General features: G+C 43.4%; 1 protein-coding gene across 1 annotated transcript in view; it reads right to left on the bottom strand.

Annotated features, from left to right (window-relative positions):
• The window catches only part of FLT1 (fms related receptor tyrosine kinase 1), a 170,878-nt gene extending 146,278 nt beyond the window's left edge, over window positions 1-24,600 (bottom strand). The window contains exon 1 of the mRNA XM_036077056.2: window positions 24,212-24,600. Coding sequence (XP_035932949.1) covers window positions 24,212-24,275 — 64 coding nt within the window. The 5' untranslated portion in view covers window positions 24,276-24,600. The remainder of the gene's footprint in view (window positions 1-24,211) is intronic.
• Window positions 24,601-24,804: the final 204 nt, after the last annotated feature.

Genomic DNA, 24,804 nt, shown 5'->3' with positions numbered 1-24,804 from the left:
TAGAGAGATCCCTGTGGTTTATGCGGAGATGGTGTGCTTTCTCATCCAGGAGAAGCCAGGGGAAAGAAGCCGCCCTTTTCATGACATGAGGTAAACCCCAGTGCCTGCTGGTTCGTTTCCAAATCATATGAATCTTTATCAGCACCCTAGAAAACCAATACTCCTGACCCTTATCAGAAAGAAGCTTTGGGGGCGCCTGGGTGGCTCAGTCGGTTAAGCGACTGCCTTCAGCTCAGGTCATGATCCTGGAGTCCCGGGATCGAGTCCCGCATCAGGCTCCCTGCTCAGCAGGGAGTCTGCTTCTCCCTCTGACCCTCCTCCCTCTCGTGCTCTCTGTCTCTCATTCTCTCTCTCGCAAATAAATAAATAAAATCTTTAAAAAAAAAAAAAAAAGAAAGAAAGAAGCTTTGACCTCAAAGAGCCACCAAAATCACAGCTGAGGGGAGTGTTATATAGAGAAGATCCCCTTAAAGAATACGCCATCCACACTCTCCTCTCTGCACTCCCCATTCCCTCCTCCCACCGAAAGAAAGCAACACAACTGAGCAGTTAAATAAGACACAGAAAATAATAAGAGTTATTGGAAAGCTTAGGGGGAAAATGCTAAGAAAAATATTTTGCTATATCATTAGTCTCCACTGACATCAATGAATTTTGCACTCAGAATGAGGAAGCTAGATTAAAGAAGTTGATTAAACAAAGGAAAGGAGAAGTAGAAGGAAACTATTTCCAAGTAACTGGACACTGTGAGTATACCATCATTCTTCAGTTAAAAGGAAACTAGAATCTCATAAAGATTAATGGAGGTGCCAAGACTACAGTTTAACAGGAAAACTAATAGGGAAAAAGGAAAGTGAAATATTTATTCCTCAAATGCTCTGAAATCACATTAGGCCTTAAAACATTTCTTTAAAGCAATTTAATTTTCCATATACCTACCTGAGTAATAAAGATCTGACTAACACTTTTTGAGTGTCTACTGTAGGTCAGCACTTTCTCCATTTCACTAGTGATATACGTAAAAATGTAAAATGTAAATACATATACATATCCATATACACCGTCACACCATATGAAACTCAGTTTGCTCTTCTCAGCAAGTAGCTCAGAGTCACGATGCCCAATTAGAAACAAATCCACAGGATACTTTATTTCCAAGGGTGGAGTGCTAGAATTTAACAGGGATTCTCCCCTTGTGAAGCTCAGATGGGGATCAGAACTTTCCACTGTTTGCCATGGTAGCCTAAAAGTCTGGTTGAAACAAATTATTGTCCCCTCAGTGAATTAGGTGGTCTGTGAACCACTATTTTCATCAAAATCCACTACAATATACAGCAGTCTCCCCTCATCTGCAGGGACACGTTCCAAGACCCCCAGTGTATGCCTGAAACCACAACAGTACCTAACGTGACATATACTGTGTTTTTTCCTATACATACACACCTATGATACAGTTTAATTTATAAAGTTGGCACAGTAAGAGATTAACAACAATAATGCATAATAAAATAGACCAATTATAACAACATACTGTAATAAAAGTTATGTGAATGTGGTCTCTCTCAAAATATCTTACTGTACTGCACTCCCCCTTCTCCTCATGATGATGGGAGATGACAAAATGCCTACACGATGAAACGAAGTGAGGTAGACGACATGGGCCCTGTGACGGAGCGTTAGGCTATTAATGACCTCCTGACCTTACATCAGAAGGAGGATCACTTCTTCTGGGCCACAGCTGACCTCAGGTGAGTGAAACAATGGAAAGCAAAACCACACATATGGTGGGGGGACTACTGCAATCATGAGAGGCAAAGAGATGTCTTTCCGTCAGGAAAATTATTAATTAAATAACAAAACAAAAAAACATGCAGACCATGGAAGTGGGCTTTATCACATGCTTCTTTATTAGAATAAGCTATCAAGCATTGCAGTGTAATACCCCTGAAAGACCAGTCTGTGTACAAGGACCTAGGTGAACACCAAAACTGGTATTATTCTTGCCTGAATATTTTCTTCACTGTCTGTCCGTTCTGTATTTATTGTCTGGTAGGTGGAAAGAGAATAGAACGTTATGACTCGTTGACAAAAATCCCTTCCCTCCCCACACGCCAAACCTCTGCTGGAACGCCCATATCCAGACGGTTCTAAAACACGACTCTCCATTCCACCCTCGCTTCGTTACGCAAAATGGAGTGTTTTCTTGGATTTCAGGGGGAAGTGGGAGTACAGTTTCAAGTAAATAACGGCTTTATTTTGCAATCAAAGCCAAAGCCCAAATGAGTGAGGCTCTTTCTTCAAAGCTACCTTGCTGGATACCAACAGAACAAACTTGCTCATAGGACATTAGGAACCTGACGGCCTTGTCTATCATTTTTAAGACTGAGAGAAGACTCTTATGTAGAGTTGGACTAAAAGCATCGTTAGAAAACTGCTGTTTTTTATTGACCCAAGTAAAAACAGTGTTCTTATTAGTTGAATACAACTTCAAGACAAACCTCAGTTCCTCTTCCTTCCAGATACCACCCCTTCCTTCACCTCTACTATATGGAACTCCAAGAGTTATGCTCTGTAAGAAAGGGGCCTTAGCCAAGTATAAATCATGAAACATCTATGTTTTTCCCTTTTTGATTTAGAGTCAGTGATCTCCCCAGTTCAGCTACTAACTAGTTCTGCTGTGGCCATAGGCATGCACTTAAGCCTCAGATTCTTCATCTCCCAACAGAGGGGATGGCTTCAGATTTTTAGAATTCCTTCCAGCCTAAAAATTCTATGATCCTGAGATTACAGTAATTGATACCAATGTACAAGTTAGAAATCATGTCAAAAAAATTATGACTAATAAAAAGACAAATAACCCAATTTAAAAAGTGGACAAAGGACTTGAATAGACCTTTTTCCAAAGAAGATTTATAAACGGCCAATAAGCACATGAACAGATGCTGGAAAAAGTGCAGGAAAATGCAAATCAAAACCACAGTGAGATACCACTTCATACTTCCTAGGTTTTATTAAATTAAAAGACAGACAATAGGGGCTCCTGGGTGGCTCAGTCGATGGGCGTCTGCCTTCGGCTCGGGTCATGATCTCAGGGTCCTGGGATCGAGCCCCACATTGAGCTCCTTGCCCAGCGGGGAGCCTGCTTCTCCCTCTCCCACTCCACCTGCTTGTGTTCCCTCTCTCGCTGTCTCTCTCTCTGTCAAATAAATAAAATCTTTAAAAAAAAAAATACAGACAATAACAAGTGTCGGTGAGGATGTGGAGACATTGGAGCCCTCATATATTGCTGGTCAGATTGTAAAATGGTACAATCACTTTGAAAAACAGTATGGCAGTTCCTCAAATGGTAAAACACAGGTTAAACACATGACCCAGAAATTCCACTTCTAGGTATCTATCCAAGAGAACTAAAAACATATGTCCACATAAAAACTGGTATACAAATGTGTACCTACAGCAGTATTACTCATAAAAGCCAAAAAGTGGAAACTCTAATGTCTATCAACGATGACCGTATACCCATACAATGGAATATTACTTGGCAATAAAAAGGAATGAAGTACTTACACATGCTACTACTAGAAGACCCTTGAAGATATGCTGGTGCACAGAGGAAAGACCTTTGAGGACACAGGGAGAAGGTGGCTGTCTACAAGCCTCCGAGAGAGGCCTCCGAAGAAAACAAACCTGCCGATACCTTAAATTTGGACTTGCAACTTCCAGACCGTGAGAAAATAAATTTCTCTTATTTAAGAACCCAAAACAAAAACACTATGCTAAGTAAAAGCAGCCCATTACAAAAGGCCACATATTGTATGATTCCATTTGTATGAAATGTCTAGTATAGGCAATTCACAGAGACAGAAAGGACATTAGTGGTGGCCAGGGGCAGGGGGAGGTGGGGGGTGGGGAGTGACTAATACTGGCTATGGGGTTTCTTTCTGGGGTGGTGAAAATGTTCTTCAAATTAGATAACGGTGACAGTTGCCCAGCTCTGAATGCATTTAAAAAGCATCAAATTATGCAATTTAAAATGGTGAGTTTTGGGGCATCTGGGTGGCTCAGTCAGTTAAGCATCTGCCTTTGGCTCAGGTCATGATCCCAGGGTCCTAGGATCGAGCCCCGCATCGGGCTCCTTCCTCAGTGGGGAGCCTGCCTCTCCCTCTTCCTCTGCCTGCCACTCTGCCTACTTGTGCTCTCCCTCTCTCTCTGTGTCAAATAAATAAAATCTTTAAAAAAAATAAAATGGCGAGTTTTATGGTATGTGAATCTTACCTCAATAAAACTTTAAAAAAAACAAACTTATGACTAAAGTAATCACAGAGATAAGTGGAAGACATAGAATATGGAACTATTTTTAACTTTGCTGCCACACATGACCCCATCAGTATTAGATTTTATACTAGTTATTTTTTCCAGCTTAAAGCTTTAGAAGGCTGATTTTTGAGAAATCATTTTTCCTTCATGCTCGATAACATCACTCTTTATGTATTAGAACTTTTACAAACATATTGCAAAAAACTCATTGTTTCCCCAAATTACAACCTTTTAAATTTAATTTGATGTTAATTTTAAGTCACTTCTAATAGCATACTTTGAATTTTAACTATTTAAATTGGAATTCTAACAAACTGAGTCACATTGAAAATTATGTTGTTAGAGCTCTCTGAAGAAACCTATTGGTGTTTCCTTTTATATTAAAATTGATCTCTAATTTGTTTTTTTTAATGCAAAGCTTTGTATATTAGATTTATTTCAAATGAGATGCATCTGTCTTTGATTTTGCATACCACGTTTTCAATAGTACATAATCCTACATGATAAATGACCTCTTTATCTAAGTATAAATCCCCAAGTATCATGTTTCCAAAATTTGATTTTAAGACCATGAGCCTTTACCAAGGTTGTGTGAGGTTAATTAAACATAATTCATAATAAAAGAAGATATTCTTTCCCCAAGATGTAGGTTATTAAAAGCTTAAGTCTCACTGACTAAATTTTATAGACTCTTTCTGGTTGGTGGCAAGGCTGAGAGAAAGGTTAAGAATGCAATTGCAGGTGAACCAAATTTCTAGAAACTACCACAATTTGTGTTTGGGCTGTTAATTCTTACAGTGTTTCTAGTGCTTAATAAAAAGCTAAATCTTGGTCTCAACCTCTGTGTTGTGCCTCTATTATAGTATTTACCAGGTAATATGAAGCGTACATTATAACCGAATGCACTATTAGAATGGCTGTCTTAAATGAAGACCACACCATGAGCTGACAGCGCACACTTTGATGGAGAGCATTATAACGTACGTGCATGTTGCTCTCGTTTGTGGCATGATGGAGAAAGACCGAAGGGTTCATATTCCATCTACCAAGAGACTACATCGAAGAAAGGAAAGCCAGAGGGATTTGCATGGCAGTCGCAGAGCTTGAACCCCACAATTAGGCATGATATTCGTTTTCAAAATGTTATCCCCCCCCAAAACAATTGGCATTGAGTCAAGGAAAACCCTAGAGAAAAAAGGCTGTTAGCCTAAATACATGTACACACCTATCTATTTGGATGCACACACTTTTCTCTCTGCAAAAACACCAAGTTTGTTTGAGGGGTGGGGGGAAGCAGATAGAGTAGTGAAAGAGGTTTGGGGGGTGTGTTTGAATTGTATTCTCCATTGTTTTAGGCCTTAGGGAAAGCTCTTTTTGGCTGGGATTTGGAAATTGACATGTATTTGGCAATAGCACTGACTTACTGCTGAGTAATCCCTTATGTTGATAAGATTATTTGCAACTTTTGGACAGTCAAATACAGGCTATTTCAGATTAGGGTAACTGTGTTATTGATCTTCAGGGTCCACAAAGCACTGGATGTTGAAGTAGCTGCTGTCCAGCAACCATACATTTAAGTTGTAGAAAGTTGCTAATCCCAGGGACTTGCTTTTGTCCTTTACATCTTTACATGATGTTAAACTCATTATTTCACCGCATGGACCTGTGACAAGAATTCACTGGCTTCTTGCTTTAGAGTTTTTGCTATTCAAAGTAATCCCCAAATCATTAGATTTGAAATGTCAAGCATCTGATCTCCATGCTTTAAACTAGAAAATTTTAAATAGTCCTTTACATAGCATTTATGTCTTGAATTCAAGTGTAAAAAAAACAAGTGAAGAAATTACTTAAATGTTTAATTTCAGCAGTTGGGGTTGGCATCCCCCTACAGATAGGTTCATTTGAATAATTCTGCTGTAGTGTGTTTGAAAGCTGTCTTACAATTTGTATTTTAATTGTCAGTTGACAAAACCCCTAAATAGCTTTTGCAGTGCAAGGCACAGAGGACACCACAGTATTAACAAGTGATGTGGCTGATGTCTAAAATAATCAGAACTTGGACAGTCTGCAACCTAGCCATGCGTGAGTTATAGGCTTTGCTCATTTTTCCTTTATAAAAGTTATTTGTAAAAGAGAAAATTCTGTGTGGTTTAAGATGTTTACCAAGAGAAAAGTCCTCTAATAACCTCGACATTCCTACTATCAGTGTTTACGAGGGGCACGTCTTCAGTGTACCTCTCTGAGCTTTTGCCTTGACGCTGGTTTCTCAGAGGGTCATGGTTTAACAGGGCGCCTTCATTTATCATTAGGCCTGTCACCGGGCTACCATCAGGAGCCTACCCTCCCAATGACCTGTACCCATGCACAGCTCCTTTTCATGTGACATCAGAGTTAATTAAGGTTAGCCAGTGAGAAATCTCCTGCCGACCAAGGAGATACCTTTTCCAAAAAAATGCTCTACTCCCACACTGCTGCTCTTTTATTGAACGAGTTCAAAAACCACCTCCGCAGAGCTAACAACAGGTCATTTCAATATACCATACGATGTCATGAAAGTTATCTGAGTTGCCTGGAGCAAGGGTCAAGATCTGGTTGACAGGGCACAAGACATAGCTTGTAAAGTATTTAGTGGAGAAGTCTGGTAGACCTTCATCTGGTGATGCAAAGGGAGAGGAACAGAAGAATGTTCACACCCTAAAAATGCATAAAGATTTTGTCTGTTAGGTAGTGCTTCTCTATCAGTAGCAGGAAACGCATTACATTTGGAGCATATCACCACTGGCCTCTGTTCTACCCAGTTTTACTGTTCAGAAGAATGTGGGCAACTTGGCCTGATGCCACCTCGTATAAAATGGATCATAATCACCAACAGCCCACTGCTATTGTTCATGTTGATTCACAAGTTATTTCAGGCCAGAATGTATTCATGTTCAGCCTATGAACACCTAAAATTCAGAATGTATTAAATTTCAGGTTATGAACCCCTGAAAAGAGATTGCTCAGTAGAGGTGCCATTTCAATGAAAATGCATGCAATATACGCAAGATTAAAGACACAACACTTGGTTTAATGGAAGCAACTGTTTTGTTATCTTTCAGCACTTGGTGCATCCTCTTTAGAATCACAGTGCTCTAAAACAATGCAGTGTGGGCTGTGACAGAATGCTTACAGGCAAGAGAGCATTTGGATAGAGCTGCACTATTAGGAATGGTAGAAGCATTAATAAAATGCTTGAAGTGTCTTAGCATCAGCCTTCTCATCTCTCATCTCTTGTTTAGAAATCCAAGTTTCAGTTCTGCCAAAGTTATCCTCCATATTATTTTTAAATAAACAATTATTCCTGGGGCGCCTGGGTGGCTCAGTCGTTAAGCGTCTGCCTTCGGCTCAGGTCATGATCCCAGAGTCCTGGGATCGAGCCCCGCATTGGGCTCCCTGCTCGGCGGGAAGCCTGCTTCTCCCTCTCCCACTCCCCCTGCTTGTGTTTCCTCTCTCGCTGTGTCTCTCTCTGTCAAATAAATAAATAAAATCTTTTAAAAATAAATAAATAAATAAACAATTATTCCTGAAACTAACGTAACGTACATCAACTATACTTCAAACAATTTCTAAATGGTTAAAACCTTTATACAAAAGCAAACAAACAATGATCAGTCTGGAAGCATAGCACAGTGTGTAGGCAACCCACAGCTTAAAACCTAAAGCGTTTCCCATTCTGCATGACATTAGGATTACAGTTTGGTCTACTACCAAATATTTTATCAAATGCTCTGTGTCCATTAGTGCTCATTGCCAAAGGGCCAGGCATCTCTGGAGATGATGGGAGCAGGTACCCGAATTTCATGGACATGTTATTTACATAGATCCCTATGGGTTCCATCAGAAAGGAAAGCATCCCAGAGAAGATGTGAGAAACGTTTTGTCAATTCAATATAGGACCCTGCCATAGAATGGTTAAAGCAGAACAGGAAGTGGAACTTTTATTTTTTTTATTTTTTAAATTTTATTATGTTATGTTAGTCACCATACAATACATCATTGGTTTTTGATGTGGTGATCCACAAGCCATTGTTTTCGTATAACACCCAGTGCTCCATGCAGTACGTGCCCTCCTTAATACCCATCACCGGGCTAACCAATCCCCCCTACCCCCTCCCCTCTAAAACCCTGTTTGTTTCTCAGAGTCCATAGTCTCTCATGGTTCATCTCTCCCTCCAATTCCACCCCCCCCATTTTTCCCTTCCTTCTCCTAATGTCCTCCATGCTATTCCTTATGTTCCACAAATAAGTGAAACCATATGATAATTGACTTTCTCTGCTTGACTTATTTCACTTAGCATAATCTCCTCCAGTCCCATCCATGTTGATGTAAAAGTTGGGTATTCATCTTTTCTGATGGCTGAGTAATATTCCATTGTATATATGGACCACATCTTCTTTATCCATTCCTCTGTTGAAGGGCATCCCGGCTCCTTCCACAGTTTGGCTATTGCGGACATTGCTGCTGTGAACATTGGGGTGCATATGGCTCTTCTTTTCACTACATCTGTGTCTTTGGGGTAAATACCCAGTAGTGCAATTGCTGGGTCATAGGGTAGCTCTGTTTTTAATTTTTTGAGGAACCTCCACACTGTTTTCCAAAGTGGCTGTACCAACTTGCATTCCCACCAACAGTGTAAGAGGGTTCCCCTTTCTAGGAAGTGGAACTTTTAAATTGTAGTGTAGCCACTGCCTAGAATAGGTTATCACACACAAATAATCTGCAGATGTACACACAGTTGTTCTTTCTGGAAAAAAAAAAGTAAGTATACCATGGAGTTGTATGCTGTGATGATATTAAGTAACCATAAAAATGCACTGTGCTGAGGTTTTAATTCTGAATCCAAAATAATGCCTTAAAATATGTGGGTAATAAAATCAAGAAGGCTAGCAAGCAAGTAGGCAGGCAGGCAAGAGTGCACCTTAACTCTAGCTATCCAGCAAGGAAAAGCCAAAAACGTTACTATAACCAACCTGTGTTTGGTCTCTTCTTTTCATATATTCTTCAACTTTGTAATCTATTACAAATAATGACAAAATAGCATTTCCTTTGCATATAAAAACAGGAGAAATAAAACGAGATTGGCAGGCAGAGTGTGATAAGATTCTCACGTTAATTCTCACACTGATCCAGTTTATGAAGCCTAAACTACACAGAAAACTTTTTCTGGAGCGCTTTAAACAGTCTATAAAGGAGCTGCTTTATAAATTCCCTCCCTGAGAAGCAAGTTGAGAGATCTCCGCCTTTGTAACCAATAATATATACAAACCCTCTGACCTTTGAGATTTAAATGGCCAAGTGTGTGTGATGAAGTTATCCATCATAGGGGAATTGAGTTTTTGAAAGCGATGTTAGCATACTTTCTAAGGCTCATTAAAACACTATTCCTGACCATTGTGTTTCTGTTGTCAAACTCAGTTTCCTTCTAAATTAAACAATTCGAAATACAATTGCTTTCATTACGCATATTTTGGAGACTAATCCGCTTAGACAATGGGATGGGTATGATGACTGAACTGTTCTTTTTAATTCTGGCTTCCTTTGGGGTGCCTGGGTGGCTCAGATGGTTAAGTGTCTGCCTTCCGGCTCAGGTCATGATCCCAGGGTCCTGGGATCAAGCCCCACATCGCGCTCCCTGCTTGGCAGGGAGCCTGCTTCTCCCTCACCCTCTACTGTTCCGCCAGCTTGTGCTCTCTTGCTCTCTCTGTCAAATAAATAAATAAAATCTTAAAAAAAAAAAAATTCTGGCTTCCTTTAATTTCCATGTTTTCTTAAGACTTGCTTAATTTACACAGTAATTATTTGTAATCTTCCTAAGATTTCACAAACTTTTAAAAAATCTTATCTCAGATGGAATAATGTTCTATAAATTTTGCTGAGAGCCAAGATCCTGGAAGGGAAAGTAACCCACTAAAGGCAGGACGCTTCCAGCAGAAGTATCGCAATTTTTAAAGAAATAATTTAGTGAGTGAAAACCATTCAGTAAAGTATGCCATATGTGATAGCAAGGGCTCCCTTACAAATATCCATAAAAGACTTTAAGTCATTTATACCCCAAACCAGGAAAATATTAATTCTCAGGGCATTTTTACTCATACATTCTCATTAACCTAATCTAGAATTTTGTTTCTAGAAACACCGGGTCTGTTATCATCCAAGATATCACACCCCTGATGGAAGAAAAAATAAAACACAACACCAGTTTCTGCTACCAGCTGGCCATCAACCTAACAGGCTTTATTCTATTTTTTTTTAAGATTTATTTATTTATTTGAGAGAGACAGAGAGAGCACAAGGGGGGATTAGGAGCGGAGGGAGAAGCAGACTCCCTGCTGAGCAGGGAGCCTGATGTGGGGGCTCCATACCGGTACTCTGGGATCATGATCTGAGCCGAAGGCAGACACTTAACCAACTGAGCCACCCAAGCATCCCTAACAGGCTTTAAAATAACTTATGAATCAGCTGACTCTGGAGGACGAGCCCAAAATCAATAAGCAGAAGTTACATAAAACCAGAAGGAAGAACTCTGTAGGAAGGCAGGAAGGTCCCTTGTCCTGGAGCTGTCCCTATAAAGTTAAGCCACCAACTCCCCGAGATGAGACTGATGGACTGTGTTAAGGGTTGGACTCCCATCCGTGATCCCAGGAGTATGGGAACTTGTTCCTCTCATTTATCTATCCTTCTTATCCCTCTTTTACCGCCAGCCAACCCTAGTTTTCTTCCCACTACATTCCCGGTAGGACCCCTTTCTCTCACCCTTCACCTTGTAGATTTCTCTGATCTTTAACCTCAGCATTTATTCCTCCATGTAATATTTTCAACATACACTAAGAGAAGGATACAATGATAAACAAGACACACAAGATCGCTTTCTTTAAAGTGCTTATAACTTAAGCTGGACGACAGATAAAGCAACAAGTAAATGTAGACATATATAATTTCCTACTTCCAAATTACTTTCTATATAAACATAAAATTACATTATATTTGTGTGTTATCATAGGAAAGCACCAGATGTAGGGAAGCTAGTCCAGCCCGGGGAGTGAGGGACATTTTCACAGAAGAATAGTGTTGAAGGTAAGACCCGAAGAATGAGTGTGTATTTGCTAAAGGAAACATTTGGTTCTCTTTCCTTTCTCTTTCAAAGACTTCCAAATTTTCAAACCCTCTAAAGCTTCATTTTTACTTTTAGAGAACTGTTTTCCTTTACCAAATACCCTTAGCTCTCTTGCCCGCACAACTCTGCTTTCCTTGACCTCTTTGCTGAGAGGCAATGCCCCGGTTTGCATATTTTTTAAAATGGGGGATTTATCTGACTACTTGCCACTAGAATAAAAGCCACAAAGGAACATTCTCTAAAGATCTGCCCAGGTCATGCTGTGCTTTTGGAAATCATGGAAGAGGAAGAGAAGCAATGAGAGGAATGAAAGAAAATGATGAGTTTTCATTCTCATGATTACATTAGCCAGGACTGAACTTGTCCCTCCTCTTCACCCCTCTCGTCTTCCTAGCTTACCCTGGGGATGGTGCAGAGCCAAGAGGAAATAGCTTCCAACCCAAAAGTCCTTATCTAAGATGGCAAAAACAATAGCAGGGGCAGTAACATCACCTAATATCTTTAGGCTGAATTGGTGTACCTAGAAATTCACGTTCCCAATCAACAGTCTGTCTTCTGTGCTGTTTAGGAACCTTGACCAGCTAAGAATTTCCCAGCAGGAGGGCTCATTTAAAGAAAAGACCTCTTGGGAACCATTTCTCTAGTGGCTGGGCAGCTTAAATCCTCATTTTGAATCCTAAATCTAGATTCAATTCAGGAGAACAGGGCCAGCTCAGCCAAAGACAAGAAAGGGGTCACTGGAACCAGAGGATGCCCACAAGGAAGGAAAAGAACATTACAGAGGCGCTGGGAGGTTGACTGCCAGCTCTTGGACAGATTTCTGCCAACCTCCTTCAACCACACTCGCACACAGGTTCTTAGAAAGTGAACCAATGTGGAACCACGACTCCTACAAGGGTCTCTGAGAACGAGAGGAAAGACTAGGATACAGTTTCAGTCAGTTCAACCAGCATTTATTGAGTGACTACTGTGTACCAGGTACTGTACTGGATTCAGAACTGGGAAGATGAATCAGAAACAAGCACTTCCTTTTGAAGGGCTCTCAGCCTTGAGCAGCCTCTTAGGTCATGAGTCATCTAGAAGTAGATTAGGTGAATACGAAGAAATGTAGAAGATTATCTAAGTCAACAAACAGAGATCACCTCATAACTATGTATAGCTTGTTTTCAAAGACATGTTTTTGAGGGAGTCATAAATTCTTCACTAACTTAAGTGATTCACTTCAGTAAAATTCAGTTAACGTCACAAACTAAGACACTTCTTCAATGGCAAACATATAGCACAACGAACACAACCATGTTTATATCTTGAAATAAAATATACTGGGCTAATTGATGATAATTGCCTGAGCACCTTTTAAGTGAATATGTTAAAATGTTCTAAAATAAAATAGTCTTCAAAAAAAAATAGTCTTCTGCACATGCCTGAATTCCATGGAAAGTTGCACATAAACCTACAATGATGACTGGTTATGAAACAGGCAACAGGAGAATCAAATTTGTTATGATCCATGCTTTTCCTTATGAAATCACAGCAGAAAGTACAGCATTCCAAAACATTCTAAGAAAATATATTCCTTAAAAGAAATTTCCCATCCCAAGTTTTTCCTTAACACTCTCCCAAAATGGTGAGTGAGTTATTCCAGCAAGACAATCCCATGCCCATCTGCTTGGACTCTGCTTTATATCCAAAACAACTCAATCTCAACATTTTAGAATTTCACTGCCCCTAAAAAGAGCTAGCCAGATATAGAATCACTAAGCTCAATGTCAACCGAGACAGACTAAGGTGAGATAGAAATTCCTGAAATTCAGCATTTGTGTTAGTTTCCTGACTTCCCCATTTGCCTTCCAAGGGACTCTGTGTGACAAATACTTTGCAGAGGCTATTTCTCATTTACCAGTTTTGAGGACAGGGAATGGGATAGGGGAGTATGTGGTAGAATCACTGCTAATTTGTACATCAAGGACGTGTGTCAAATATTCCCTAACCCTCCAGAATTTATAGGTGCACAAGGTCCATCCTGGGACAATACAATTGCTCAATTCCCATGCAATTTTTTTTCTCTAGTTCTAGCAGAATTCCCTATGGAAAAGATTTCAAAGCTATAAACATTTCCAAAGAACAGACAACAAAAATCTGATCCAGCAGGAGACATTAAGTGGAAAAGAGAGTTAAACAGTGTTTTCCAAAAAGAAAACAATACCATTAATCACAGGCAAAATGCCATAACGAGAGTTTACACTGCCTTTTCAAATTGTTTGCAATCTCCTCTAATACAACCCTGCTTTCCCAAGTGTTTACATCTACTTTTGGTTGCTCTAATGCCAACTTAGAAAAAGAAAACAATAATAAAAAAATCAAACAGTTTATATATCACCAGTCCTGATAATTTCCATCCAAGGCATATATATCCATTGGACTACATTTTCCACTGTTGGCTTGGAATGAATGATAAAAGGTGGCAGGACAGGGTTTTTCTCAGATTTGGATGAACATAGCCATATTCTGGTATTGAAAAGTGTCCCTCTCCAAGTCATTGATCAAGGAAGAAGTAAAAACACTTTTTCATCTTTCTAGGCTTCTTGCAGGTTTGAAGATCTGAAAGGAATGATCTAGTGGAGGAAGAGAGACCCAAGGCACAACAGGGCTTGAAAGAAATGCTTCCATTTTTGATAATGTTATGAGGACTGTCGATCAACAAGGTAAATCATCTGGAGATGTAATGTACAACATGATGACAATAATTAACCCTGCTGTATGTTTGAAAATTGCTTTGAAGAAAGAGACAAAGAACGAAAAAAGAAATGAAAGCTTGTGCTGTGTCCATCCTACACTGAAAAGTAACTCCCTCTAGGAGAATGCCCTCAGACAGTTGTGTTTTTCTCACAGACATAAAGCTATCAATTCTAAACCCCAGAAGCCAAACTCTTTGGTTTTCCTTAACTCCTAGATTTTGTCATTCAAGATATGTTGGGTACATGTTGGCAGAAAGAGTACCAATCTCAAAATCAGAATGATCTGGTTTGAATCCTGGGCTGGACTCCCATAAGGGTGTGATCCTCAGCAAATCACCCAGTTTCCCTGAGCCTCAGGGTTTTCAATCCATAATAAACAAAGTTAAAAGTGCACACATGGATAATTATGAAGAAGTTCATTTGAGCTGCCATATACAGAGCCTGTGCTTAGGAGGGGCTCAGTACATGCATCCTCCCCCTCCCTCATTGTGCATGGGTCCTTCCCTGTACTCCAGTCTCATTAAGAAAAAGCTCCAAGTCTTTGAGGTTTCTGGGATCTAAAAGGTGCACAGAGAAGTAGACATTTGATTCCTGGAAGCAATCTGGCAGAGGGCAGCCCCAGCTTTTTCAGAGGACCTTCCTGATGAGAACGTTTCCAGAATCAAAGTGCTGGTTTGGCTCATCCATCCTTCTCTGTAATCTGAATTAGTATGAAGCCACATATAGGAGATATAAAATCATATTCTTAAGAAACACAGAAAAAGGGGCTCCTGGGTGGTACAGTCGGTCAAGTGTCTGACTCTTGGTTTTGGCTCAGGTCGTGATCTCAGGGTCGTGAGATCTAGCCCCACGCTGGGCTTCCCGCTCCGTGCGGAGTCTGCTTGAGTTTTTCTCTCCCTCCGCCTCAGCCCTTCCCCACCGCTTTCTCTCTCTCCAAAATAAATAAATAAATCTTAAAAAAAAAAAAAAAAAAAATCCTGTTCTTATTGACGTTGGGGATCCTTTTCGGACTTGAGTTTTTTGGAAGGTCCTTGATCAGAAAACCCACGTGATTACAATGCCGTCTTAATGGAGACTTCGCCGGTGTCTGCCACACCAACAGTGGAATCTCCCAAGGCCGCTTCAGGCTGGAGCAGCGGCGGCGTCTCACATTCTTGGGAGATGGCAAAACTCCAAGGAGAGAGAGTTTTGAAAGAAGGGGAAGACCAGCGCATTCTTATCGATGCTCTCTTTTCCTTCTCCCCTTTTCATTTAGGCTGTCCGGCATGAAAGGCGGAGGGGGTTTGGGCAGTCAGGCGCATCAGACTGGAATAATCCCAGCTTTACTTACCGCTTCTGTGATCGTAGGGCAAGTCTTTACTTTATGTCAGCCTCGGTTTCTTCATATTTGAGAGCACTGTACCTATCTCTCGGGATTGAGTCAAATCATATATGTAAGTCAAAGTGCCTGACAAACTATCGGGGTTATTTTCCTCCTTCCTTCTTTCCTCAAAGCATGCGGCCTCCCCACAGCCTCCAGAAGAAGTGCTCCAGCAGAGATCCCCTGATAGAAGTACAACGAAGCTGCAGGGCTGCCCACGCTCGGAATCTGAGCATCAGCAGTGCTCCCTTGCTGGGATCACGGTACTCGTTAGAGGCCAGCAGCCCCAACATGGCATGGCACCTTAATCAAGGCCCGTGTACCCTAATCATAGCATTTATGAAATGGAAGCTCTTCCATGGTACCAGCTGTCCCAATCACGGGTAGCATTTAGAAGGGCCAAGGGATTGTTCACTATTATTTTATTGGCCAAGTGCCAGCCTAATAGCTAGACTGAAAAGAAAAAGCTAACCGTGCTAACATTGGGGGTGGAGGGGGGGGAGTGGATTGAAAAACACGGCCACAATATCGTGCAGCTTTCAAGAGAGGAGCCCGTTTCCGCACCCCTTGACTTGGGGTTAGGACCTGCCTTTAGCAATCGGATGTGGCAGACTGGTGTTGCAGGAGTGGCAAAGTCCAGGCCTCCAAGGGCCTGGAGGCTTCCACAGTCACCTTCTTGGACCACCGCCCCTGCCTGCATGTAAGAAGCCTGAGCAACACCACTGAATGGCAAAACACCGTGTGTGGAGGGAGACCCGGTGATAGCCGGCGCCTAGGTCCTAGAGGAAATGCCAACTGACGGCAACTGCATGAGGGACTCAGATGAGACCCGCCCAAATTCCTCAGCCACAGACTCAGGTAGGCATAATGAATTATTGTTTAAGGCCATTTGTTTCGGGGCAACCTATTACATAGCAATAAATGACAGATACAAGTGCAATCCTGACTCAGCCCCCCAGACAGTGAATCAGCAGTGGGAGTGCGTGAAAAATGTTCTTTCTATATTTGAGCACCAAGTGCCCAAATGGAGTACACATACCATTCAGCCTCGAATGCCCCATAGGTACCCTCAGATGCTCTCAGGGAAGGAGATGCTGCTTGGATTCTTGATGTTTCACAAGGAAGTTTCCAGCAACACGGTTCCGCACAAGGGGAGGCCAGCTCTGTCTCCAGCCAAGCAGCGACTCTTCCCAACAATGGGGACAGACCACGAAAGTCAGGAGAACCAAAGGGGAAGAATTCAGCCACCCAAGTGGGGGACACTGATCCTTGCAAACGATCCTGAGCAGCTCAGGTACGGACACAGAGCATCATGAGGCTTCAGGCCGCATTGCGTGGGGATCCTGGAGGGTAGCAGGGCAGGCCCGAGGTACGTGGGCGCCCAGGACAGGTCAATGGCACGGCACCTTTCAACAGGACTCTGTAGACATTCACCAATGTTTATACAGAGGGAAGTCTGAGCGCTCTGAGGTGTAAGGCAGAGAAGACTACGATTAGCTCTATTGTCTACACCTGCAATTCAGTTCCGGCTCCTAACTCACATACCCCACCTGCCAACTGGATCCAACTTTCCTCAGAAGGCAATTTCGCCACCTCCATCGGTTGCATGCCCCAAGCACTTGATCCTAATATTCCTTCTGCTAACACATACTCTTCCCGGCAAGAATTCTTGTAAATAGTTTCCTCTACCTTGTTATATGTCTAGTGATGACTTAGAGCCTTTTACAGATTGGCACATGGGCCTCCCAGGTGGCCAGGCCTCTCAAACCAGCCCCTAGGGCAGTGGCTCTCAAAGTGTGGTCTCTGGATTAGGTGTATCAGCCACACGTGGGAACTTGTTTGAAATGCAAATTCTCGGCCCCGCCCGCCCCAAGGCCTACTGCACCAGAAACTCTGGGGTGGGGCCCAGCACTCTAGCGAGCAAGCTTTCCAGGTGATTTGGATGGATGATAAAATAGGAGGTTCTTAACCTTGGCCGCCCACTGAAATCATCTGGAAGCTTTAAAAATTACTGATGCCTGGCTCCCACTCAAGAGATTGTGATTAAATTGGTAAGGGGTGCAGCCAGGGCAAGGGATGTTTCAAAGCTCCCCAGATGATTCTAATGTAGAGCCAATGCGGGGGACCATGGCCCTAGCAAAAGGCAAAGGGTTTCACAGAAATCAACTGGCAGACTAATTACTAATCAGGGTTTTGCTAAAGGTGGCCTTGAGTTTAAGTGGTTTCATATTCGTGTATAATGAAAGCGAAGGCTTTTCATCTATATAAGGTTCACTTCAGGCCCCTTTCAATACAAGCATCTGATCATTGTTATAGCTTTGCTAGTGGGGACCACATGGGTGGGTCTGTAGCTGGAAAGGAAATCAATTCACACTCCATCAGTTAAATAGGTTAGAAGACCAGGCTGAGGAAAAGTGCCTTTAGGCACTGCGGTAATCTGTGAAATTGACAAAAGCATTTGCCAAGATTTGCAATACAAGACAAGGAAGAACCAGTACAAACACATTGAATGTCAAGCCAGTAAGAAGCACAAAAAAAAAAAAACAAAAACCTGTTATCAGGGTAGCAGGACACAATAGGACAGTGACGCTTCCCTGACAGCTAAGATTCCAGAGAAGGACACTTACCTTCGTTGCTTGATGTCACCAACTAATCTTGTTCTGAAAGCAAATACCTCATAAAACTTTTATTTATGGTTGAAACCTATCTATTAAATTAACTATTTAATGCCATTTTTACTATTTTTCACCGAGTCTGTATTTTCTAAGAACTTGATCTTGCCCACCCATGATTTGGTTAACCATGGTATTCTTCACGACCACCACCTCTGTTTCCTCTGATTACAGGTCCAAGCCACGTCTAAGATTTTATAAAAAGAGCCTTGAAGAAGGACACAGGTGTCCCAGGAGAAGACGGGCCACAAGCACAATGTGGGAGCCAGAAGAGGCTGCTGGCCACCTGGGAGGCTGAAATCCAGCTTTGGTGGCTCCGAGTCCCCAGTGAAGCATCAGGACCAAAAAGGAGAGGAATACAGGAAAGAGGGATCTCAGAGAGTTGAAGATCCTAGCTGATTTCCTACATCTTAGCCACTAACTGCAATGTCATCATTGCAGACCAACATTATCTCTTGGGAGCAAGCCTTCCAAGGAATCCACTGTAACTGAGGCCAACTGGACAGGCAGGAGCACATTAACATACTGGGATAAATTCGTATCTGGCCCTGAGAGCTTTCTTCTTTGAAATGGTAGTGTGGTGACATCACTGATTGATTCCAGCACTTACTGAGGGCCTCCATGCCAGGCATTACACTAGGTGCCAGGGATCAGAGAGCAAGGGGACAGATACATAAACAGAATAGTAACGATGCAAGGTGAAAACAACTAGAAAGGGGTACATATAAAGGTTCTATAGAAGAGGGTACCTATAGGAGAAGAAACCACAAATTCCGTCTGCAGCTGTAAGGAGGAAAGCAAAGAGATGGTGAGTCTGCAGCTATAAGGAGGAATGCAAAGAGATGGTGATTTCGGAGCTTTTGAAGGCTTTTGAAGGCAGGGGAGGAGGAAATGCAGAAGGAGGGAAAGGGTCTTGCAGGCAAACAGCATGAACACGGAGTGATGAATGCACAAGAATGGTGAGTAAGTTCTTTGACTGGGGTAAGGGTTTGTGTAGCTGGGTCACAGGGTGTGTGGAGGGAAGTGGTGAGAAAGGCTAGTCATGTAGGCTCCAACTACTTCAGACACAGCAGTTCAAAAGAAGGGTCACAAGGAGAATCAGTTTGCTCACCAAATTTATCAGTGTACTACTAAGCAGCCATAATTTTGGTATTCTTAATCTAAACCCCTTGTGGGCTATAAGAAAATAGAGGAAAATTTCACATTTGAAAAAGATGCCGGCATTTAAAAAGAAACGTGAGCACTGTAATAATGTCATTCAACAAATGTTTGAACATCTCTACTCTGCTTGGGGTGGAGGAAAGACAGAAATGAAGAAGAAATGTTATCTGTACTGGGAACATCAGGTTCTATGCCTGGGTCTGCCACCAGCCAGCTACCGACCTTGGGGGGAGAAACCCACTGTTCTGGGTGGGTTTGCTCATCTTTGAAATGAGTGTCTTGGATCTATGAGGTTCCATCTAGCTCTCACAACCTGTATGTCTGAGAGACAAGATCAGGTCTCGCAAGGAGCTCAAAATCAACGCAAGGAGCAATAATCAGATATGGCTCTCAGGCATTCAGCTTACCGAGACTGATGGGAAATCCCCAGGAATTCTTGACATCCCCCCACATCCGCCCCAACAGCAATGCAGGAAATCTAGTCCACTATCTTCAGCAGACTCAATGGAACCATTTCCTTAATGAAACCCCCCTGCAGTCCCAGATGCTAAGCCAGAGGCTTTCCTCTCAATCCCTCCCTCAATTACCCCATTCCTCCCATTTCCTTCCCCTCCCTCAATCTGGTATAAAATCCAGTAATGTCATCAGCAGCATGCAATTTCCAAGGCACCCAAGTGTGTGAGGAATCAACAATGATCCTGGAAAGCATTTGGCAAGAGATCTTGTCATTCCTTACAAGCCTCACCAGTATACTAAGACCAATGGAATGGCAGGGACTATCCTGTTCTATTAAATTATTTAAAGCAATGCAACAGATGTTTTTAATGCTTTTAACCATTCCTCATGATATATTTTTGTTTAAAAAAAAATAAGGTCTGGTGTCGTTTCACATGTCTTTCCTCTCCTCTCCACAATGACAAATACTCCGAAAAGTTATATTTACTTGATATCCAATAAACTCCCAACCATGCGACTGTACCAAAAACCTAACACCAGCAAGCTTTGCGTTTAACACCCAAGTGCCAAGAGAGCTTCTTTCACTGTCTCTCCATTCTTATGCCCACTCTCATACACATCTCAGTTTGTTCTTGCTTTGCAGAACTTCCCAAGCCAGAGTAAACAACAGCCACAACCTCGCAATAGGTGGGATAACCTTCCTCCAGGACACTGCATTTTTTTGGTCAATATAAAACCAATTTTTTTTGCAACATATTTTCAGCTACTATATTACATATGTTCAAAGTAGATTTAGAATGTCTCAATACTTTTTGGTAAGGAGAACAAAGTGATTATTTGGTTTGTTCTAGAAGATCATATAAAACAGGCCCACTTTTAAATAAGAGATTTAGTATCCCTGTTGCAATCTGAAATTTTTAGAATGAAGTTATTTTTGAATCAAATAAGTGAAAATTAATTTAAAAAAAAAAAACACAAGAAATTCTTCTGAGTTTAAAATGACTGACGGCCTTTTAGAAGAGGTAACGTAACCAGAGTTGGGAAGTAGAGTTTACTTCCTAGGGTTACATTCTGTTTGGAAAAAGAGAAAAAAGCCCATGATTACTACTGGTTCGGACAGCCTCTAACAGCTTAGCTCTTGCAACACATTAAAGAGCAAGTTAACCCGCTGGTGGATGAAAAAAGAAAATGCAGTGTGATTACTGATAGCAGGTGACACCCAGTTCATCATTACAGGCTTAGCTCTGGCATTACTGGGCTTATCATCCATTTTATATGCAAATGTATAAGGGCCAGAGAGAAAGAGAGACACAGCCCATTCCTTGGAACCATTCACTGACTCTGGTTTCTCTTCAGATCGCATTCACTGAGTCTTAAAGAATTGGAAAGGGGCATTAGAAATAGGCATCTATTCTAACTTCTGACTCTCACATATGAAAACGAAAAATCCACTTAATGATCCCCAGCAAAGAAACTGGAGAGCCTGTTATAGAATTTTCAACAGGGAAAGAAAAAACTTAAAATAACAATAAACAAATAAGGTAAAAATATTAAGGAACTAGAGCAGGTGACCACCTGCAGTCCATCTGCAACACAATCCATCAGGTGGAAAACTCCCAGCATGGACTGCCAAAGGTGCTAACTAATTAATTGTTCAAACATGCAAGATAGAAAAGCATTACCAAAAAAGTGTGGCTTCCTACACCTTTGAGAAAACAACAAAAATTGTCATGTAAAATTAGCTTTATTATGAAAGATTTATTACATTCTATTTGGAACTGAGTATTATTTTCATGCACATTTTAATTTCATATTAATGTAGATTTCCCTCACAAGATTCAGAAGTGATGCATTTCCGTTAGTTACAGCAAATTGTAAATATCAGCTGCTTAAAAACCCCCCAAAAAGGGGGACAGAAAAAAGGGTCTGTGGCTTTAATCATGGACATGGTGCCTTAAAATAAGAAAATGAGACTTTGAGCTAGAGTAAGGGAGGTATTCTTTTTAGAGGGAAGGATCGCAATAAAGAGGACTTGAAAATATCTGTCCTCTTTTAATTTCTCAGGATATTTGGAAGAAGGTAAATGTAATCTTTAGGGGGAAATGCATTATCTTTTTGTCTGACTGAGCCTCTGATTAAATTATACCTCAGTGCATGCACACACATTAACACACAAGCTCAAAATATTAATAACCCACAAATATTCAAAGGCTATATAGCACCTGAAGGAGGGCAGACTCCTTATAAATCCACAGAGCAGAAACTTGGCCTTTTTCTGGACACTACTTCCCGGAGTGGCCCCTGAGTTCAGTTTGAAAGCCCTGATGCTATTTACAAGGTAGGCAGCTGATTGTTGTAGTGTGAGTTGTCCGTTAACCAGCCAGAAGCCTGTGGTTTACAAAGCCATGCTTCAACAATTACACGCCAGGACCACTGAAACAACAGTCCCTAACCCAGCAGGTAAAGCGGTTCTCACCTTACTAATGTTTTGTCTTGCTTTCTTGTTATAACACATATACTTTTTTTTTTAATCACAAAAGAGTCCCAACATCTCTGCCTCATTTAAGTAAAATAAAATCTAAAAGAAATCTCAACAGAACCTTACTCAGGTTTCTGAAAAGCTTGCACGGATCTAAATTGCTCCTCATCACCAACAGAACTATACTTCGCTGGTCAACCACGTTTTTGAAACAAAAGTAAAGATGTATATGTGTGCAGCAGAAAAGCCAATGAAGCATATACTTTTCCCTTCATTTTTTGGATTCGCAAGAATTTACCTAGATTCACCTTTACATAACAGGCAAACGGACTTCAGAAGTTACTTAAGTGCTCTGAGCAATTATACTTCAATATAAGTGACTGTATTTTTGAAAAGAAGCAATATTTCATATAATATAGTTATGTTACCGACTTTCCCAACTTATAGCAAGTTCTCAGACATTAGGACTTCGCCTGCCTCTCAGTTTAATGCTTTCGCCAATCTAATCGGAACTATTACTTGTTTTTTAGAAACCGACGATCTAATTAGTCTTTCCACTGAGAAAGAATATTTTTTAACAGTTAAATGCTTTGGGGGTTTAACAAGCATTTTTTAAACGCTCAACCCTACTGACTTTTTCCTTCCCTGGAATCACTGCAATAACTTTTTTATGTTACCGTACTCTATTTCATATATTACCTTTTCTCCCGGATGCTTAAAAGAAAGGCGCTCCGAAATATGGCTCTCTGCGCCCAGGGGGACTGAACCGGAGGGCTTGGCCACTCAGCCCCAATGGGCAGAAAAGGCAAATCTGGGCCCCTAAGTCCCCTCGGGCTTTGACGCCGTGGTGCGGGGCGACCTCCACACTAACAGCGGCATAACCTCCTGGCCCCGGACTGTTCTGCCGCCTGTCTCTCGAATTCCCGGCAAAGGGGCGGACCTCGCCGATTCCTCAAACGGCATCTTTTGGTCCAAAGCGTCCTCTCTCTCTTCTCTCGGAACTTAAAGACTAGGCCTGCAATTCCGAAACTTAACGGTATTTGGGTTCCCGACTGCCCTGGTCAGTCAGGTTCACTCAGGTCGGCGACCTGGGCTGGACCGGCCGCAGAGGCCCCACCCGGGTGGCTGCGCGCAGCGCGCTCGGCCCGGCGGTCGGCAAGCGGCGGGGAGGAGTAGAAGCTGCTGGAGCGTTCCCGGGGGCGTTCGGGCCGGGGGACCCCAAGTGGGTCGAAGGACATCGGCTTTTGCCGTCTCCTGCGATCTGTCCGCTCCCGGCAAGCACGCGATCCCCGGCAGTGGGCTCTCCTCCTCCCCCAGGGAGGCACGATGTCGTGGCCGGTGCCCACGTCGCCAACGCCCGGGCCTCAGCCCAGCCCCCAGGCAGCCTGGCGGGCGTTCTAGGAGCCACTGCTCGGGGCTCCTGTGGGCCCTGCCGACCGGCGCCAGGCCGCCCGGGAGCAGGCGGTGGGGGTCAGGCAGGTCCGGGTGCGCGGTGCTCCCCGAGCCTGGAGCCTGGAGCCTGGGCGGGGAGACCCGGCCCGCGAGCCGGGCAGAGAGGGTCGGCGACTCCAGCCGCAAAGGGGCAGCCCCGGCGCGGACCCGAGCGCGGCGCCAGCAGCCGTTCAGGGCGGCGATGCCCGCGGACCTCCGCCAGCTGCTCTCCGAGGCGCCGGCACTGCCTGCCCAACGGAAGAGAAGGGCGCCACGGCCCCAGGCGTGCTCACGACGACCAGCGTCCCAGGTTCCCGGCGAGGCTCGCTTCTGGCGGCTGCAGCTTCACCTCCCCGCGTGCACCCGGGCCCAGCCCCAAGGGTGTGCCCGCCTGCCGCCCCAGCCCGGCGCCGCGCGGGCCTCTGGCCCCGACCTCGCCTCACCTGTAAGCAGCAGACCGCCAAGCAGCGCGCACAGCAGGACTCCGGTGTCCCAGCAGCTGACCATGGTGAGCGCGACGCGGCCTGCTTGCCCGGTCCCCGCGCTGCTCGCGGGCCACAGACCCAGCCGCCCGAATCTGTCTTCTCGCACTCCGGTCCTCCGCCGCGAGCGCCCCTCTCCGCTGCTCCAGCCAGGGAGACCACCACTTCCCCGGGTAATCCTCGCAGCTCGGCGTCCTCTGGCCGCTGCGCTCCAGTCCCGGAGCCCGCTCCGAGCCGCCGCCGCCGCCGCCGCCGCCACCGCCGTCGCCGCCGGGGAGGAGCCGCAACGAGTGTCCGCCCGGCGCGCTCTGAGCCTTCTGCGGACCTCGATTAAGAGGAGCCGAGGGCGGGGGCGATTTATAAACTTTCCCCAGCCCACTTCCTACCCCGGCACCTCCTTCCAGTGACGTCAAGGGGTCCCCCACCCCTCATCCGCCTCCCCACCTACCCTCTTCCTCCGGGACCTGATTCCCTACGGCTCCCGAGAGGGGCGGGGGCCGCCGGGGGAGGGGGGGGCGGGTAGCTGGGGCCCGAGCGCGCGTCGCGACCGAGTG

The sequence above is a fragment of the Halichoerus grypus genome, chromosome 4, assembly GCF_964656455.1.
Source record: "Halichoerus grypus chromosome 4, mHalGry1.hap1.1, whole genome shotgun sequence".
Classification (NCBI taxonomy): Eukaryota; Metazoa; Chordata; class Mammalia; order Carnivora; family Phocidae; genus Halichoerus; species Halichoerus grypus.
This window is presented reverse-complemented; position numbering and strand designations above follow the sequence as displayed.